The 20,101-nt window shown below is 44.9% G+C and overlaps 1 protein-coding gene across 1 annotated transcript; it reads left to right on the forward strand.

Moving 5' to 3' along the window:
- Positions 1-205: 205 nt before the first annotated feature.
- Positions 206-19,726, forward strand: FAM174B (family with sequence similarity 174 member B). Its single transcript, XM_086757609.1, has 3 exons — positions 206-539; positions 8,928-9,059; positions 15,802-19,726. The coding sequence occupies exons 1-3, from the start codon at positions 247-249 to the stop codon at positions 15,803-15,805; spliced, it is 429 nt and encodes a 142-aa protein (XP_086613735.1). The 5' UTR covers positions 206-246; the 3' UTR covers positions 15,806-19,726.
- Positions 19,727-20,101: the final 375 nt, after the last annotated feature.

Raw genomic sequence — 20,101 nt, forward strand, 5'->3', positions numbered from 1 at the left:
GCAAACGGCGCAGGCAGCGGGGGCGGCGGAGCGCCGAGCACCGCGCTGGGCCCGGCGGGAGGAACCGCGGGGCGGAGGCGCCCGAGGCCGCCGTACCGGCCTCCCCCCTGCCCGCTCAGCCCCGGCTCTGGCAGCGGGGCCCCGGCCGCGGGAGGCGGCGCCTCTCGGGGAGGCGGGCCGGGCCGGGCCGGGCAGGCCGGCGCTGCCTTCCGGGGCTCGGCGCGGCGGCGGCCGGAGCCGGTCAGGATGCGCTCCGCCGCCCCGCTGCTGCTGCTCTGGGGCTGCCTGCTGCTGCCGCTGCTGCTGCTGGCCGCGCCCGGAGCCCGCGGCAGCCAGGAACCGGCGGCGGGGCCGGTAGCGGCGGTGAACGGCAGCCGCCTGCCCGCCGAACCGGCCGGCGCGGCCGGCAACCACAGCGGGGCCCAGCTCAGCCCCGTGCCCGCCCTGCTCCGCGACCTCTCCGCGCTGAAGGCCGCTGTCATCGGGGCCTGCGCCCTCACGGCCGCCCTCATCGGCTGCCTCCTGCTCCGCGTCTTCAGGTAGGGCCCGGCCGGGCCACCCCGTGCCCTACCCCGGCAGGTGCCGGCTGAGGGACCAAGGCCTCGGGGCTCCCCTTGCCGCCGGCCGAGGAGGAGGAGGGAGGCCGGGGCTCGGGTGGGCCCTGTCGGCGCCTCCCCGGAGAGGCGGGCGGCCCAGGCGCCTCACCTGTTAATGATATTTTTAAAGCCTGGCTTTAAGCACGGCCTCATGAAACTCCCTTGGAGTTGCAGGGGCACCGCCGGCTTCACAAATCTGCATCTTTCTCTGCTTTTGTGGAAAAATAGTTGGGTTTCAAGTGGCTGGTTTTAGATGTGGGGTACACAGGTCCCAGTGTGGCGTGTGGGGCCATGGCGCTGGGCTGGGACGGGAGCGGGCACAAAGCGAAATACGGAAAAGTACAAAAGTACGTGGGTTTTTGTGCTGTGAGGGTGGCGGGTTGCTGGAGTGGGTGGCCCGAGGAGGCTGTGGGGTCTCCATCTGTGGAGATACTCAAAGCCCAACTGTGTGGCCTTGCTTGATGTCGAGAGGTCCTGACCAGCCTCCGCCACGTGCGGTGTGTGCACCCAGGAGGTAACGCGGCTGCCATTGCTGTAGTAACTCATGCTAAGTATAGAAGACGGTTTTTTTTTTTTAGCTTGTAATTAAGCTTAAGCAGATAGGCTTGAGGAGCTCCAGTGTAACCAAAAGTAGATGTTGTTTTAGATCAGAGCCCTGCTTTGATTGGAACCATGCTCAGTGCTGTATGACGCAGCTCCCTGATGTTTCAGTCACATCGGTTGCTGATGGGTGCAAGCTCCTGCTCCCAGCACAGAAGGGAAGAAAAGGTTGCTCGCAGAGCCGGGAGAAGTGCTGGGCAGCAGGAAGCTGGGCAGAGGTTTGTGTCTGCTTGGTGCTTGTATCTCATCTGTTTAGCGTGGCGTAACCGGCCTGGGCCAGTTCATTCACTGCCCTTTACACTGCTGAAGTGGGTTGGTGCTGGCGCAGGCAGCCCTTGAAACTCACGTATCGTCTCCCACTGCAAGGGACATGAGCAAATTAAACTTAGTCCCTTTAGAAAGCCATTCTTCCTCTCAGTTTGTTGCCAGAGCAGAGGAAAAGCAAATATTAAAACCCATTTTGGCACTGTTATTTATTTATCTCAGGGTAGTGGTGAGGGTCCCCATAGTGCACTGGAGGCTGTCCTGGTCTCACGAAGCCTACAAATAGAAAAATGTTGCTTGTTTGTGCCCAGCTTTGCCAGGAAGATTGCAAACTTTCAGTAGTTAGCAGTCATCTGACTTCTAGGTAGGGGCATCAGGAAAGAGCCCGCAGAGTAGAGCGGCAGGGAGGGGGTGTGTGCCGCATCTCGAGTGACTGGAGTAGTTGAACAAGTGGAGTTGGCAAATTCTTCCTTGTTCTGTCTTCAAGCAGCTCCTTTGTATTTACATGATGTCTGCAGCTGAATGCTCTGCTTCTTCTGCTTCTGAATTAAATCCATGTAGGAAGGGCAGTGTTCACAACAATAGTATTATAAAGTGTGGTCTTAAAGACCAAAATGCTAAGAACTGATATTTTCTAAAGAAATTGACATTTAACTAAATTCTTCTTACGTGTTGCAGCAGCTGGCAAAAGACAATGCAAATAAATGTGCTCATTCAAGTGAGGTGGTTTGGGAGAACCCAGAAAAATATTGATGATAATTTTTTTTTTAATCAATATAACCACTTTGCAGCTGTATAAAGTTGTCATGGACAAACACAGCAAAACTGGTACTAGGTATATAAGCTAGGATTAGGAAGTCTATAACTAAGTGCAGAATTAAAATTTGTTTCTATTCCTAGTTCTCTGTGATCTTGGAGAGTTTATTTCCTCTGCCTCAGTTTCTTCTGGGTATAAAGCAAAGCTTCGTGTCAAGGAGACCTGGCATAAGGCTGAACATTTCTAGCCAAAGAAAGCAAACTGATAGCCCTTAAAGACCTTTCCCTATACCATAATCAGGAAAAACAGGTTCAGGTTAAAGTCACCTTGGGAATGATGGATTAATTCTCCAATGCCAAAGTTGTCATTATCCAACTGGTTTAAGATAATGCAGTATTAAAGACAGGTTAAAAAAAAAAATCCCTCTGAGATCTCTCCTGTATCTGTCATAAAACCTGCAAGGAAAATGGAAAGTGAAGCTTTCGACTTCCGAGTGCGTTTCTTTCTTTATCTGTCAGAGCACGTGTTTGTAAACAATTATGCCGGTTGCAAATGAGACAAAAATACCAACAGGTATGTTTGTACAGTGTCACGCTTGTACTACACAGATCGGAGATTCTGTTGCAGAAGAGATAAGGGATTTACCCTCAATAAATGTAAAGCTTTTCTCTGCCAGAATAGGAGCTTTGTTCATACTTAGTCAAAAGCATTGCTATTTTTTCCTGAAGTGTCATGGATTCCTATTAAAGAGATTTTGCTGAAATCCAATCTTTGATTAAACCTTCACTGCAAAATTGTTCTCAGTTGCTGGAAGTAAATTATCCTTTTAGATATGGGTTGCAGAGATGAAATGAACTAGTAAGTAGCCAGATACTTGTCACAGGCATTGGATTTATTTTTTTACACTTTTTTTTTTTAACATCTAATTTCTATGTATTTTTAAGTATACATTATTTTCTTTTTTTGGTTTTTTTTTGTTTAAGAAGGGGTAGATATACTTCTCCAGCTTTCCAGCTTTATTTTTAAGACAACACTCAAGAGATTCCTCTTCATTCCTCTTAGGAATGTTGTGCTCTGAATCCATCTGATGGTGCTGTGATTCAGAATGTGATATCACCCAAAGTAGTCTGAATTTCCTTTCTCTCTGTGGCTACTAGAGATCAGGAAGGCCAGCCAAGACTCTGCTACTTGTCTGCATGTGGCAAGGCTCAATTTGCTGTAGGTTGGGGTTTTTTTTTGGCAAGCTCAGTTCTGAGCTTGCTTTTTTCCCTGTACCCTTGGGTACTGCATGCTCCCAAAACAAAACCATTTCCACAACAAACCGAATTTAATGTTATTCTCAATCGCATAGTTGGATAGTTTGCATTACCAAGAAACACTGTTTTGCAACAGCTTATGAACAGTTCATGCGGCTAAATTCACTCTTTTGCCTGTGCTTTTTATTTTTGCCTTTCTGCCTCCGTATTCTGCCCTATTTCTGTCTCGTGGCGCAGCTCAGTTCGTTTAATTGCAATACAATTCTTGGGATCAGCTCCCAGGAAATGTAATTTTTCAGATGTGGCTATCTGTGCTGGTAGACCATATGCTTTCTAGGGAAACTGGATAAGTTACTTCTGCTCAGATGGCTCAGCTGAAAGCAACTCAAAGCTTTAGTTGCAGGAAACTGTGTGCATTAAGTGTTTGCTACATGTCTTGACCTGTTCTTGAATAAACAGAAGCCAGGCTGGAAAAGGCTGCTTTTTATCTAGATTTTTAGAGAGAAACTACCTTCTTATTTTGTAGCTCATTGCTTTGTTACATTGCATGTTGTTCAGTTTTGATTTCTTCCTGAAATGCTACTTTAATCTTAGTTTTCCAGTAATTGCAGAACTGGTATAAATTACTGAGATTGAGGAGAAAGGTTCAAGCATATGATCATAAGATACAAGACCCATTGTTCTATGAGCTAGACAACTGCTCCGGGCCGTCCAAGGCTTAACCCCAGAGAGTTTGACTGATTTAAAATTAATTGTATTATAAGCAGTTAGAGTGCTTCAGCAAAGACAAGACCTCTGCCAGGAACAGGAAAAAAAAAACCTCACCATTAAAATGACCTCAAATGGAGAAGGGAAAAAAAAACAATAAAACAACCAACCCCTGAAAATATCTATTTGTGACCCACGAAAGCTTCATTTAAACTGCGTGCAGTTTAGTGAGGGCCACAGAGAGTGACAAATGGGACACTTGTCCTGGGTCTCAGAGGTCCTGTCTTTGGGACGACTGGGTGGTTTTGATGTGAGCGTGACAGCAAATTGGCAGAAGGAAGGGAGAGGGGATTGCTAATACTGTCTTGGGATCTTTACAGCTCTGCTGTGAACAGTTGCAGCAGGGGATGAATGCTGTTCCTTGTTGTAGGATTCACTGCCTTGAAGAGTTTGAGTAGATCATAAAAGTTTCTGTAGCTCTCCCCTGTAAAACAAGGATGCTTCTCGAGCACATCTCAGATAATATTGGTCTGATTGTGCTGTGATGTTTGGAAGTGCATGCTGGCACTGGTGCTGACCACCAGTTAAGAGTGGCTGTATTTTAATTGCTTACAGGCGTCACTGCTTTGCTGGACCACAACAATATGCCATTTAGGTGTTCCTGAAGTTTTTCCCAGTAGCAGTTTCTGATCCATCCCTCCTATTAGCAGTGCAGTTCAACACAGGGACACTTCTGCTTTTTGTTGCCATGTGTATTCCATCTTAAAGACTTGATTTTTAGAAAACACGGCACCTTCAGTTTGCTACAGCAATGTATATCCAGAAAACATGTGAGGACTTAGCTTGTGGTTTAACTTTGTTGTATGCAGCACCATCCAGAGAGCAGAGATACCCAGACAGATCAACAGTAATGAAGTATCGCTGATCTAATTCATCAGCTGATAATAAGCCTGGAGTTTCTCCAGGTTTATATTTCCATTTTTTTTTTTAATCTGTTAAGGGGGCCTGTTAACAATAAATAAACTGGTCCCAATTCCATTCCCTGTATAACATTGCTGCAGTTCTAAGAGGAAGATTATAGCTGGCTTAATTAGACTTCCAATAAGCACTCTGCTAAGAAGGGATAGGGGATTTTTTGTTTTTTCTTTTTTTCCAGGGGATGGTCCCCTGCCTCTGCATCTCTTGGCAGGAAGTGTTAATGCTAGCTTAGAAATGCAGAGACCTCTCTCTGGGTCAAGAAAAGCATTATCTTTAAATATCAGGGCTGTTGGCTAAAATAGATTAGAGGCGTAAATAATATAATGAACTAGTGAGTTAAGTTGGGCATTTACTCTGCCACATGATGCCCCAGAAAGGAAGATGAAGTGCCGCATGTGACTGGTGCTTGATCAAAATAGCCCCCGGTCAAAATACAGAGACACAAAGTCAGCGTTCTGCTCCAGCCCATCTCTGTATGTTGTCCCTCCGCGTGCCGCGGGACGCAAGGAAGGGAGTGCATCTGATTTCTGATGGACCAGACCCTGGTGTGGTGCGTGGTGGCAGAGGCATTCGAGCCCAAGGGCAGTACCGGTGTGTGAGCACCACTGTGGCTGAACAGCTCAGGAGGAACTGGAAACAGGCCCTTACATCAGGCCGAATATTCTTTGTCTTTTCTCAGTTAAGCACTGCACTCACTATGTCTGCCTTCTGTTAACGCCAGCGAGTTGGTTTTAGTGGGAGCAGCACTGGGTCTAATGTGAAAGGTTAATATCCCTGGCTGCACTTCACTTTTTTTTTTTTTTCCCCCCTCCTCGTGATTATTCAGTGCAAGACCTGTAGCATCCCCTTCTAATTACAGGAGGTGGCTGAAGTCAGACAGGAGAAGCAAAGTGATTTTCTTTTTTTTTTTTTTTTAAGTGGAAGACAGTATTCTGCCCTGAAATAACAAGTTCCGCTTCTACTCTGGCTAAAGCACTTGGAGAGCATTTCAGCTTGTCATTATGTGATGGGCATACTCTGACCACAACTTGCAGCACACTTCTTTCTTGTTTGCTTTAAAAAAACCCACATAAAGCAAACGTGGCTGGAAAGGAGATCCTCTCTTTGCCAGTGGGGGCTGATGTGTCCTGATCCTATCCAGGAGGTCTCCAAAGTTCATGAAACATTTGTGTTCTGTAGTTCCTGCCCTGTGCTGCTCCGCTGACTCTGCTGTCTGTCTGCAAACAAAAGATGCTGCCTGGTCCCACCGGGCTGGATAAAGTGCTTTTCCTTCTGCCTTGTCGTCACTGATGATTACAGGAATCCTACTGAGGTTCGGTAGTTTTAATGTGCAACCGTTTCCTGATTTATTTTGCATGCATGTAGAGACACTCCCAGGGCTTTCCTTTAAAGTTAGCTCGGCTAAGTCTTCTAGTATTTATGAAGCCTAGGGGAGTTGTTCAAATGAGCAGGTATGAGAAAACAGACCACTGAAAAGTGCAGATTAATGAAAAATTAGCTAGGTAATCTGGTGTAGAATTAATTGAGGAAGAAGAGGCAAGGAAAGACCCTTTCGCCCTGCCAGTGGCAAACAGCTGACTGTAGTGGTTTCGCCAAAAGCCAGCAGCGAAATGAGCTTCCTCCCTTTTCTAAATGAGCACTGTGGTTAAGTGAGGGTTGTGAAGGATTAATAGATGACGCTGCAGCGAGTTCTGCTCCAGGTCCTCTTTAAAGTGTAGCCCAAATAGACTAATTATGGCTGGAGGCTAAAGGGTTCTAGTTTTCAATTTCTAAAAATACTTATTCTGCAATAATTGCCTCAAACACTCCAATATTAACTGTTGTAAGATGAACTCAGTAAAATAAGTTATGTTTTCTAATGGAGGGAATGAGGGAGGAGGTCTCTCGGTGAAGTGGACCTGATACGCAGGTAGGGTCTTAAATGGGTGAACCTATGGAAACCACCTGCAGACTGTACGTGTAAGGCGAAATGGTAAGGCTGTGCTTGCTTTGTTCTGACAGGTAGACACAGGTTAGTTTTGGTCTATGTTTAGGCTTCACAGCGGGAGGAAATGTTTCTTGTAAAAGCAGCGCATGTCTTGTAAGATGAGACCTCCCAGCATCACTTTGCTGCTAGGTCTTGGCTGAGAAGCAGAATAATATAGAGAAGTGTTTTCGAAAGGATTTTCAAGTGTTTGGGTTAAGAGTTCTACTGTATTGGATATAAAATTGCTTGTTTCAACAACAGCAGTATTAGAACAAACCACCCTGTGCTCTACGTGACACGGCGGCACAGATTGCTACAAAGATTTGACGACAGGAGATGTCTTTCTTCTCGCTTCTGGTGCCTTCAGAACAGGGAAGAAATGCAAACTGCTCCATCCCAAGGGCTGGGACCTGTTTGTTCAGCCTTGGACTGCTGCCCAAACGCAATGGTAGGCAGAGGCGCTGAGACTTCCACGTCAGCTGTTCGCCTGTTTAAATTTCCTTTACTGTAAGCCTGGACAGGGCCATTGCAGTGGAGATGTAAACACAGGGCTTGAGTTGCAGTCTCTCTAATGCTCACACCTCAGTTCGTGCTCTTTAACTTTTTGTGCTTGTGTAACTCTTTAAAAGGCATCCGTTCTTGATGCAAAAACGGCAGTGTTGAATCTGGCACACCTTGCATGACGTGCCAGGGCAAGGCTCCTTGATGGTGAAAGTGTACTCGTGACCTGCTGTCTGTTCAGAGCAGTAGTTGCAATTACCAAAAATTAAGAGGCTGCTTGCTTGTGCCTACATAAGCTCCTTCTCGTGCTTGGCAGTTGCCAGTTTTGTTTTATAAAAGCTGAAGGGGAAAATTCTGCAGTTTGTTAACCAAAACCATCCACTTTTCTCCCTGAAGGCTAGCCGTACACATCAGCGCCTTCTTTAATGTATATCACAAAACTGGATTTGTGCGTGAGCAGTGTGACACTCCTAATATGCATGAAAGGAGTAGGTGAAGTAAAAAAGACCTGCACAATTCAGGCTACAGGTAGATAATTAGTCAAAAAGCTGTGCACCAAGTGTTTGTTAATTGAAAGTAAAAGTAAGTGTTAGAAAATAGGCCTCTAAAAACCGTGGGACACGCAGGTGCTTGAGCATCTCCACCTCGAAAGGAAAGCAAGGCTGGTGTCTATAGGAGGAGAGGTGGTAGGTACAGTTAGCTTCAAATGATAGTTGATAATTTTTCATAGCGCTTACACATCATAGAGCATGAAACTTCTCTGACACGGCTCAAGGTTGTTGCTCTAGAAGTCCTGAGCTTGGCCTAATAGCAAGAAAAGAGAGCTGGCTGTTTGTACCCAAACATCACCACCCCTTTGCTCCTTATAATCCTGCCTAGAACATTCCCTTGTCCCAGCATGGCTTAACCTGGGCTTTCTCATCTAAACATGTTCACTAAACCATTGGCTGCTGCTGCTGATTAAGCCCACGTCTCACTTACTGAGCGTGGCAGCAGGAGGACGCAGTGGGCTGCTGCACTCGTATGCCTGCCTTGGATGCCAAGGAATCTCTAGTTTGTCAGCGGCTGAAAGACTGACGTTGATCTGGATTGCAGTTGCAGAGAAACTGTACTCTACACTTATGGGCACAAACGCTGGCCTTGGAAAAGCTGCAAGAGGGGATGCAGGCTGGCTCTGCAGCCTTCACGTCTGGGGAGGGCTGAATCAAATAGGGTGGTGGTTCAGTTGGTGGGAACAGCTTCAGCGTCTCCAAGGAATACTGTGTAAAGACAATGCTTCCCTCCCCACCTCTGTGTTTCAGGTCTGGCAAGAGGATTAAGAAGACCAGGAAGTACGACATAATCACCACTCCAGCCGAGCGGGTAGAAATGGCTCCTCTGAATGAAGAAGACGATGAGGATGAAGACTCAACGGTGTTTGATGTGAAATACAGGTACTGCTGCGAACCTGCCTGGTTAGGCTTGCTCTCTGAGCTCTTATTAGTGAAGACAGTTCTTTTTTTCTCTTCTGGGCCAGCTTGGCAGAGGTGAGGCAGTGACAGTCTCCCTTTCACTTTGCCCAACCGTTATCACTCTCCTTTACAGCCCCTCTGCCTGTTCTCAGAACACATTGCTCTGCACTCTCCTGCTCTTGTAATAACCGCGTTGCTACCCCCAGGCTGCCTGCCCCCCTCTTTCCTCTGCAGAGCAGCACAATGGGACACATGTGCGCCAAATCGTTAACGAGCTTTAACAGACTGAACTTCCCCTCTCGGGCAGCTGTTGGCAGTTGTTCCTGTGCGCTCTCAGTGCCTACGCATGCGCCGGATGGAGGGCTGTGGGTCAAGGGCTGCTTTCCTAGGCACTGCCATTGCTGTGAGCCTGGGAGGGAGATGGTGTCAAATCTCCACCAACCTCTGAGTTTCTACCAGGGTGCTCTCAGGTTGTTCTGTGGCGGAGAGAACTCTGGTCCCTCACTGATGTTATTAGCGGTTATCCCTTAGCAACAAACTTTCCTTAAATGTGTTTGTCTTTTTGAGATAGAAGCGATGTGACAACCCAAAACTTTTGGTGCCTATTCTGGGCTTGAGAATTTATAGCAACCACTCAGCACATAAAGATGCTGCACGTTGATTTATGGCATCAGGGTATCTGCATCTCTTATTTTTATTTGCATCAAGCCATCCACAGCATTTGAGTTGCATTCTCATCCAAATAAGGCCAGCTCTAAAATCTGTCTCACTTTTGCTGAAATAAGCTCTCCTAATTATAAAAACACAGATCTTGACAACTCCTAAATGGAGATTTTACAGACTTTACTTATGTTGCCCATCTCCTAACTTTGCAAAGGAGGAACATCACATTTGCTCTAAGCACATGTGTGCCACCATCTGAAACACACACCACCACATGCTCTGCTGGTCGTTTTCGAAATAGCTGCGTTATTTCTCTAGAAAAGTCAGGCAATGGTGGGAAGCCATGAAACAAGGCAGAGTGTGAGTTGTGCCTTCATACGTAAATAATTTGTTCTTGAATTGGAAGATTCCTGTCAGTCCTTGCCTGATTGTTGCCGTTCTGTGTAGCAGCTCTGTGTTTGCTCTAATAATTTCAGCTTGTGCAGTTTTTACTTTGGGACCGAGCTTTGTTAAAGCCAGAGTGCGGAGATCTGTCTCGCCATGGCCTGCTTTAACAACCCATGTCTCCTGCCCCTCTTCCTCTTAACTGAGTACTTTCTCCGTGAACTTTTGGTAGTGGGATCAGAGGCATTTTCCAAAGAGTGAGAACAGAAGATTCTCAATCATGGCAGTGCTTCAGGATAAGATGTCTAATAGTAAAATACTAGATGAACAAAGAAAAGAATTTGCTGGAAACAGTCTGACTCATGAGAGCTGTGGTCATGTTATCTGACATTGCTTCCCTGGAGCACAGGCTGATGCTTTCACAGAAGTTACTCAGTCTTTGTGGGTTCCTTAGCAGTACAAACAGCTCTTCACTTTGTGTGATGTTCTATTCAGAGGCTGTAGGGGTTTTTGGTTCTTAGCCAACCAGTCCTCTTTTCAGCTATGGGAATTCCTCCTTTCTGCCACAGTGCAATAGCTATTAAATTCCACATTTTCTGAAGTCCTTGCTGTTTCAGACATACGTTTGCCTAACTTGAATGGAGCTACCTCAGTTTAGATTGGGAGATAATCTTACAGACAACCCCTTAGCAGTACTGATTTTGGGAAAGCTTCTTTGAGGATACCTTTGCTGTAAAAGGTATCAGGCTTTCTGGTTCCTTGGTGCGGCCTGGAGACTACATCCCCGAGCAGTTCCGATCGCCTGTCACCATTAAAGACACTTCTCAGCAATTCACATTTGCAAAATGTGACCATCGACATCCCCATTAAACCGGTTGGAAGTTTCTTCATAGGTGTTTGTGTTCAGACGGAAAGAGAGGGCTAGAGCTACAGGAAGGGCATCTTGGACATGCCCACAGTAAGTCAGTGAACTACTGTTTACCAGGTCTTCTGTTGGGGTTCCTTCCCCAGCATCCATCCCCCAACCCCCAAAATTAGCATTCAGGAAATAGTTGCCTTGTGCCATCTAAGGCTTCCTTTGTTTTTTCCAGCTGGGTGCAGATTCCAGGTAGACAGGGTAAGGAAAGGTAACTTTATCCCTCTCTGTGGTTAATGGTAGCTACATAACTGGAGAGAAAGGTTTGTTTTGGATATTCTGCAAGTGCCTACAGTTTTAAAAGAGCCTTTGTTAATTGCTAAGTAAAGAAAACTATTTCCCTTCTCTGTTATCTAAAAAAAAAAATAATTAGAAATCGTGCAGATGCATCAGGTGAGCTTGCAGAGGTGTCACTGGGACTGATGAATAAGGAATAGGGTGATACTGTTTCAGCTTGTTAGCCAACTAAAGCATCACGCTGTGAGTTGCAGCAACCTGGAAGCAGTTGTGACAGGGACAGAGGAGTGTCAGGTGTCTCCTGACAGGTACCCATGGGCTAGAATATTCCACACTCTCTCTTTTATCTATTTATTTTAAAATTCAAACGAAGGTACATCCTTGCCAGCAGTCAGTATCAGTTGTGACAGCTGTTCGGGTTTATTCAAGCAGCCTCCTAGTAGTGGCGCTCGCTTGGCTTGTGGCACGACAGACTTCTGGCCCATCTGTGCTACCAGGTCTTGGAGAGGGGATTTTGACCAGGTGCTGCTTGGGTGACGGTACCGTCACTGAGATTGCTTTCAGAGAGGCTAAACCTCATGCAGCCCCATGCTGCAGCATGATCAGCATGATCCACTGGTGCAGCGCCATGGCTGACAAGTCATTATTCTAATTTCCTTAATTCTTTATTTCTTTGTGACATGCTGGTACTGAAAGATATACCTAGGGCTGGGCTGCCCGTTGTTCAGTGTTGTAACATACGTGCTGTCATATCCACATCAGAAACCAACTTTCCATAGCCGTTTAAACCTGTTTCAAAGTCTCCATGGTTCCTGACTATCACATGAAATTAGCTGGAATCTTTTGTCCTGTTCATTTTTGATTTAAAGGCTGTGAAACTATGGGGAAAATGGTCCATTCTCCATAAAGCCACAATCTGCAATGGCGTTTGCTCAGTACTTTCCAATAGAAAGGCACCAAAAATATTTTTAAAATACAGGCGTCTGAGAAAACACGGGAATTAAGTGGAAATGAAACCAATTTTCCAAAGAGCAACGCATCAGGGACATGTTGGCTGTTATGGACAGCAAGCATTATTCAATTCAAGTGTTACTTATATGTACTATAAGACAATCCTATGCTTTCATATCTGTAGGGTTACCACCAACTTGGCAGTAGGGAAAAATCTGAAGAGCTGGCCTAGCCCCATATTAACCTACTCTGACTGAGACGCAGGTCACAAATAGAGTCCTGTTTCGGGTTTGTAGCATATAAGCCTTCACTGAGGATGATGAGGCTGGTTTGTTTGAGGTCCCCTCCCATCGTTGAAAGATTGTACTGGCACTTGTGTCTGTGTTTGGAGGAGTAATTGAGATTCTGTGCTGTCTCCCCCATGTAATGCAAACAGCACTCTAATTAAAAGGCAGTTGATGTCTAGCAGCAACAGGGGAGAAGCGACATACACCTCTCCAATTGTTCTTATGCAGTTAATTTTCTTTCCTTTAATGCTTTGTCCTTGTGTGTATTTGTTTCCAGTCTCACATGAGGCATCAAAGAACAGCAGACAGTATAAATTGGGCTGTTGGATGAAGGTTGTTACTTTTTTTTAATAGGTTTTTTTTTTTCAGGACGCTTTAAGGTTTTGGGCTCCTGGTAAATCCCACCCCCCACTTCCCTTGGGCAGCAGAGCAATGAGAAATAACCACCTTCCTCCTGTAAAGCAGACTAATGAGACCACTTCAAAATCTTAGCCAAACACAGTCCTTTCTGTGGATGCGAAAGCCACCCACTGCCTGCCTCTGACAAATGCAGAAGCGTGTGCGCGCCAGATTAGATACCCTCTTTGCGATCTCATTTCAGTAGCAGGGAAGCAGTGCTGTCAATGGCCTCTAATCCTGCAGGCACAATTTCTGTGTGACAAGAGGCTGAAAGTGTAAATCAAAGATTGTCACAGAGCAAAGATGCCAAATCACTTAGACGTTAACACCTCCTTGAAAAGCTTAATGGAAATTTTTTTTTTAATAGGGAGGATGATTTTCTGTATGTATTTGCTCTGGTATTGAAAGAGGCATTTGAAGCAGAAGTTCAGGAATTGTTCTGAAATTATTCTAGAGAAAGCAAACTGAACACGGAAAGGGTGTTTGCTTCTTGATTGCCAGTTCAATCTGTGTTGCTGAAGGCCAAAAAGTATCCCTGTCCAATTGATTTTTTGGACCATATGAACTTTATTGGTCGTCATTTTCCAGATGTCAGATATTTTTTCATGTTTTATGATGGGATTACACTTCCTGCACATTTTGGAAAATGAGTTAGTGGAAAGCTAAATCCCATCCTCCAAGTGTGCTCTTCCTCATTTCACCAATAGGTCTTGATTTTAAGATTTCCCTCTCCTTTTTGCTCTTTCTGTAAAGATGGCAAAGGAAAGTTGCATGGGTTTCATGATCTTCTGCTTGGTGGTGCTAGGCCATTGATTCATCAGGCGGTTGGCACTGTGTGGTACTCAAGAAGAGAGGAGCGAAGCAAAGTAGGTTACAGGCAGATGTCCCTGACAAACTGGTGTTAGCATCCGTCCCTCATCACAGAGCACTCTGCATGTTTTGTGTAATAAGAAAAAAGAGATTAAAACAGCTGCAAAAAGAACTAGTTTCTGAAAAGGTAAATAAAATTGTTAGCTTATTAAGCTTATTAACTGTAGCGTAGCTCATTGGGGGATTTTTTGTCAGCTTCAACAGAAAACTGAAAACAAGTACTGAATAAATTCTGTGGTGCCTTGCACATGAAAAGCTCTGAAAGCACTTCAGTAATCTGGGCTAGCAGCAGCGTCTCCTGTCCCGGCTGACTTTGCAGCTGTTGGAGGCAGCGCGTTCTGCTCTTGCTACGCTTGCTGAGCCCAGCTGCGTGAATTTCACAACCATCCCCACAGAGCATTTTGAGTCTGGGTTGCTACGTGCCACGTGACGGTCCAGAGTCAAGGAAGAACTTGGAATTTAAATGCCAGAGCTGGAATTGTCCCAGCCCTGATGTCACGCTCCTAAATAAGTACCGAAAGAAAGTTTTTCTTGGGGTGGATTGAAGCCTACATCCTTCCTGTCATCTAAGTGAAATTCCTCAGTTTGTTTTCCACACGGATTGTCATTTTTCCTTCTAACAGTGGCAGTACTAGCAAAACGCAGAAGCATTTTAGGAATGCATCTTCTAAAGTGCTCTTGAAAGCAGAAAGATTTATGTGTAAGGAGTTGTGGCAGGCAGAGGGAAGGAGACAGTAAAATTTATTCAACCACCATGGGACTAAAGGGCTTTTGAGAGCTTGCAGGATGTTTTAGAAGAAAGATGCACCACATGTAAAGACTGGATTCTGGATTCATCCCTTTTTCAGGCGCCGATAGCATTGAACTGCATGGAAACATCTTCATCACAGTTGAAGGGCTCAGCCTTTGATGTGCTTGAGTCTTTTGGGAGCCTCTGTAAAATATGAGAGTTACGCTATTGGTGTCTTCTCTTTGAATATGTCCTTTCCAGATCCTGACTGTGTGTGCAGCTCTGAACAGACCACGATATTGTCTGCTTGTTAGAGCAAGGTGTTGAGTCTCATGGGAGCAGCTCTAATGGATTTTTTTGCCAGTGAAAGCCATAGGCCATTCTGGATGGTGCTAGGTGAATTGCACTGGGGTTTGCAGCAGCTTCATTTATTTATTTTTTTTTTTTCCAGCAGGCAGCGGTGACAAGTTGTGTATAAATGGAGAGTATCATTTATCCTCATCTGAAGGGGGTGCAAATCGCTAACACAGTCAGCTCCTTACTATAAATACAACAAATTGCCCAAGCTTTGGAGCTGCTGTTAAGGATTTCCCATGAGTCCACAGCAGGGGAGGAAAGAGATGGTCAGGAAGCAATTTTTGTTTGTTTCTGAAGGCCAGGTTCTTTCCTCATGCGGCTGTAACAGTTGTTACAGAGCACACCACATTCTGCTGGCTCGTTCAGTCAATTACAGGCTGGTGCTGCAGTCCTCCGGGAGGGCTCTCACCTCCTTCATGGAGTATAACAAGTTCCTATTAAGACTTTTTTTTTTTTTTTTTTTCTTTTCTTTTGAACCCTGAAGCAGTTACAGCAGTAGGGTGTCAGGAGGAGAATCCATAGCAAGGAGGCCAGTCCATGTGTGTTGGTTAGTAAGGGGCTGCACTGGTGTGGCAAAAAAAGCTGTGAGGTCCAAGATGCTGTTTCATGTACGGTGAAATAGCAGCCACTCTGTGCACAACCCCATCTCTAGTGTTCACAGGATATTTCAGCAGCTGGGGTTTGTCTGATATAACTCTGTTTTTTTCTTTGCTTAGTCTAGCTTCTCCTGGCATGGTGTTAACATCGCGTCAGTGTCCAGTGTCACCATGGAAATCAACTGCTGGAGGCAACTGATCGCAATCACAGTGAACAATGCTGCCTTTTCCTTTGACACTTTTTGGGTTTTTTTTTTTCACATGGGTTCTCATCTCTACCTGTGAGCTACTTAATTGTAAATCTACAGTTATACTAATTCTTCCTGCTTTCCAGGTAAAGCAGCTCTGTGGAGCACTGGTGCCCTGCAAGATGTCATTCTGCTGTCGAGGGACCTGCTGAAGCCATAACTGTGAAAGGGGAGCCGTTCATCTCTGCAGCGTTACGACCAAACCAAGCCTCACCTCCTCGAGGTGCTGTTCGTACGGCAGGCTATGGATTTTCTGACCAAATCGTCACCATTTGGTTCCCTGGTTTCCAAACTGCTCTGTTGGAATGACCAGAATTCCTCTTTGCAAACTCTGCTCTCTCTTGCTTTAGGAGGGCTGCAGGGTCACTAAAGCATGAAAAGAAGCAGCCCTGTGTACCGACTTGCAGCTCACTATGGTCTAAATAAGTTTTACAGAAGGAACAAGAAAAGGAAGATTGAACCGTACTGCCCTAAGGACTTATTTTCTAAAATCCTAATTCAATACTTCAGTCACTGTTAAACTTTGGTCATTGTTAAAACAGATCATGTGTTTAAAAAAAACCTAAGTGTATTTTCTGAGCCTTACAGAAGTGACTTATGAATTTCGGTGGTAAAAATATAAGCCATGCTGAAATGCCACACTGTATGTTTAGGATTTTGGTGGTGGGGGGCGGTGGTGAGAGGTTGACTCATGTAGAAAATTTTCTTGACTTGCTACTGATATTTTTTTTTTTTTTTTAAAAACAACAATTGCACTAAGCTTTCATGATGACGTTCTCATTGTCCCAAGGAGCTCTGATCAGACCAACTTTAATACATGAGACCACAGGGAAATAGGAAAAATCAGGCATGCCCTTAACTACAACAATCTTGGGTTAAAGAAGATATATTTTTTTAGTTTTCTGTCCTTTCGCAGGGAGTAAAAACAGTGTTTTGTACTGTCCTGTGCTGACTGTGACTTGTCTACAATTCATCTATATTACCTTCTTTCTAAGCAAAATAAGTCGGCATGTGGAATGATTAGATTGCAGGAAGAGCGCCTCTTATTTTTCATGGAAGCTTCATGTAAGTGATCGTAATCTGTATCAAACTGGAAGTTTTTCTCTACCACCTGCTTGACAAATCTCATTTAACTCAAGGATGTATTTTTAACCATCACTCCTTGCTGTGCTTTGCGCTGCAGAGGTCAGAGCTGTGGGATGACACTATGAGAATTACATTGCTCTATCTGGATGGATTGGGTTTAGGAGACCGCAAGCATGTCCGCTTTCCAGGCCATGGTTAGAAAGGGCAAACCTAACTGGTTTAGTTTCTTTACTTTGTGGTTTTCCTTTAAAGTAACCACAGATGCAGTTCAGACTTCTCTTTGACGTGTTTGTTCTCTGTTTCCTGCACTCCTTAACACCTTTTATTTTGAGCTTTTAAGCTGGCTGGAGCCTTGCTTTTCTAGGGGAATGCACATTTTCCAATTGTTTTAGGATTGTCCCACTGCTTGCTTGACCCTCTGCTAGCCTCCTGCAGTTACAACCCCTCAAGGAGACTGCAGATATCTGGCAAAGTACCATCCTTGCAGCAAGCTGCCAGTTTGGGGGGTTTTTTTTGAAGGCCAATTGGGATTTGAGGCTTGCTGAGAACACTGAACTGCTTTGTCATGATACCATGACCTACAACAGTCCTATGCAGTTCTCTTGGGCCCTGCAGTCAGTAAAAGGAGGTGAAGGGGAATTATTTTTTTTTTTCCTTTCCACCAGCATTGTGCTTTCATAAAAGAAGCTCCCGTAACACAGCTTGCTTTCCCTAGCTGTGACTCAGCAAAGGCTTTGCAAACAGCCCACTCAGCCTGGATGGAAAAATCCCACAGCAGACTGTTGCGTTAATATCAGTCATCAAGGCAATATAAAAATGCTATGTTATTTTCATTCATGGAATGAGTTTGAGTCATTCCGTATTACCGTTACTAAGCAATATGCAGTGCGTCAGCTGCAAGGTGCGGATGAGGCTGAGCAAGTTGCGTTCTGGCTGGTAAGAGTCGCAGGGACCAGTAGGTTGAGCTATGCTGCGGGTTGAGATAAGATCTGGAGCTCTTTCCCCACCTCAGTAAAACAGGTTTCAGACTTAGGCTGGATGATTCTGAAGGAAATACTGTGTTTCTTCAGGACTAAAGTACTTTGAAGAACAGGAATTGAACTTCTTAGGCAGATCGAGTCCTTTTGAAGTCAGAGAAGTGGCAGTGGTGAGAAGAGAGAGAGAGAGAGAGAGAGGTTAAAAGCTTTTGTTTGCATTTGTGGAGGAGGAGATGGAGTGAGGTGGCTGCCCTGAGCAGACGCCATGGCAACATGTTCATGTCCACTCTTCTGCAGAACTCATTAAGCTGAGCATCAGGCACTCTGGAAGAGTGGTGGAGAGGGAATGAAGCCTTCTCTTTGCACAAAAGAAAGGAGAGACCAAGTTATGTAGGAGAGAGAGATGAGAGGTAAAGTGCATAAAGGACACTTCTTTCCAAGGGTGAGTCAGTTCTTGAGATCAGGAGTTTTTCCACCACTTCAGCTCACTTGCTGAGTTAGACTGGCAAAGGCCATCCACTTTCTTTGCTTGTGGCCAAAAGAGCACACCATTTCTGTAACACGGCCAAATGTCAGTGGTAGACGGGGACCAAGTATTTAAGATGTTGAAGATGGAGATGCCCAGCTGCTGCAGGGATGCTCTGGCTCCTCGGAGAGGTCACAAACCCTGTGCCATAAGCTAAAAAGCGCTTACAGGAAAGCAGCAGCTGCTTGGTGGAAATAAAAGGCCAACCTCACTAGTTGCTCATGGTCGTGAAAATAATCTGAATGCTTTGTTTGACACTCAATTGCTGTTGCAAATGTGAGGCAATGTTTACCTCTACAAAAGTTGCTGTATGTGATTTAAAGTGTCTGGTTAAATATTCTATAGCTATATTTCGTTAAGATTTTAAGAGCACTTGACGTGACTCATCTAATAGTATATATATGAATATTTTTTTAATGGTAGGAATTAGTTTAAAACATAGTTTTAATAATTTGGACTGTTTGGTTCAGGTAGTTCTAGGAGTTCTTTGGAGAAGAAATAGCCATTAACCACTACATGAATGTTTTACTTTAATGTTCTGTCTATCTTACACTGCAGATTTAACCTGATTGTGACTGTAGCGTGTCTTAGTATCTGCTGCTATTTTGTGTTGCATAGTCAAACTTGCTTTGTTCAAGAGCATTTTTAAAGGCATATTTTTTTTTTGTTACAGAAAATGAAAAGAGAAATGTTATTACAGATGTCTGGCTCTAGCTCACTGCTTACAAAATCTACCAGCTAGTAGCAAGTCAAAGACAGCAAGCGAAGTAGAGGCTTTCCTATTTGTGCATATTGTGCTGTGGAGGAAAAACCCTGCACAGAATTGCAGCTTCTTTACTCCAACCACAGTCCTGTCACCAGAGATTATATTTGAGAAGCCAGAAGTTGGTGTGCCATGCTTGCCTGCAGAATTAAATCAGAAGTACACAGATAGCTTTGTGGTTTTCTTTTTTTTTTTTATTTTTCCTTTTGTTTTGCTCCTCTGGAAGATGTGGAGATGACTGCAGATGCCTGTTTAGCACACCAACTTGTGCTGTCCTAAGCCCAAACTGACTTGTAGAAGTCTACGAGCGCTAATGGAACTTGAACACACAAGCACTAATGCATTTTAACGTTTTGTTCGTAACTGTTCCCTCTAGTTCACTGTACGCGGTATAATCTCTGCAGGGTGGCAGGCTATAGTTTTCATTAAGGGTTTTTTCTTCTGTTAGATCTGAGTTTCTGCTGCTGCAGTTTTTGTGTGAGGAGTTACCAGGACCATGCATTTTGTTTTGTGCAATTGCTTGAACTTTGTTTAAAAATGTTTAAGAGATTTTATCATTGTGACCAAAGCTTCTTTTTAAGAAAAATTGGTAAGAGTAGTTTGAATGGACTTCTCATGTTTCAGTAGAAACTGCCATTATTAAACACATTCTCAAAATCCTGCTTTGTGTTGTGTGTTGTGTTTCACGAGCAAATGGGAAAGGGGCTGTTGCTCATTGAAGTTTGGTGAATTTGAGAGCCTCGCATGATCCCTCGTTAGAGGGCTGCGAGTCCCCGCAGTGCAAATCCCTTTGTCCTGTGATCTTGAACTGGAGCAAAAAAATGGTTTTAGCAGCGTGGAAGAGGAATGTGCTTCATCATACGAAGTCCCCACTGAGAAGCTAGGCTTACGCCTGGATTTGGAAGGGAAACCACTCTGCTATAGGGAAGCTATCTCAGTACCTTCAACAACAACCATGTTTGGTACCTTGGAGCTCACAAACTGCAGATGGGTTGTCCCAGTCTCCAAGCCCAGTTGAGTGAAGCAAGCCATGT

The sequence above is a fragment of the Chlamydotis macqueenii genome, chromosome 12, assembly GCF_036417535.1.
Source record: "Chlamydotis macqueenii isolate bChlMac1 chromosome 12, bChlMac1.mat, whole genome shotgun sequence".
Classification (NCBI taxonomy): domain Eukaryota; kingdom Metazoa; phylum Chordata; class Aves; order Otidiformes; family Otididae; genus Chlamydotis; species Chlamydotis macqueenii.

Coding starts and splice junctions, on each gene's coding strand:
- FAM174B (XM_086757609.1), top strand. CDS start 247: ATGCGCTCCGCCGCCCCGCTGCTGCTGCTCTGGGGCTGCCTGCTGCTG. Junction 540..8,927: donor CTCCTGCTCCGCGTCTTCAG/GTAGGGCCCGGC, acceptor TCTGTGTTTCAG/GTCTGGCAAGAGGATTAAGA.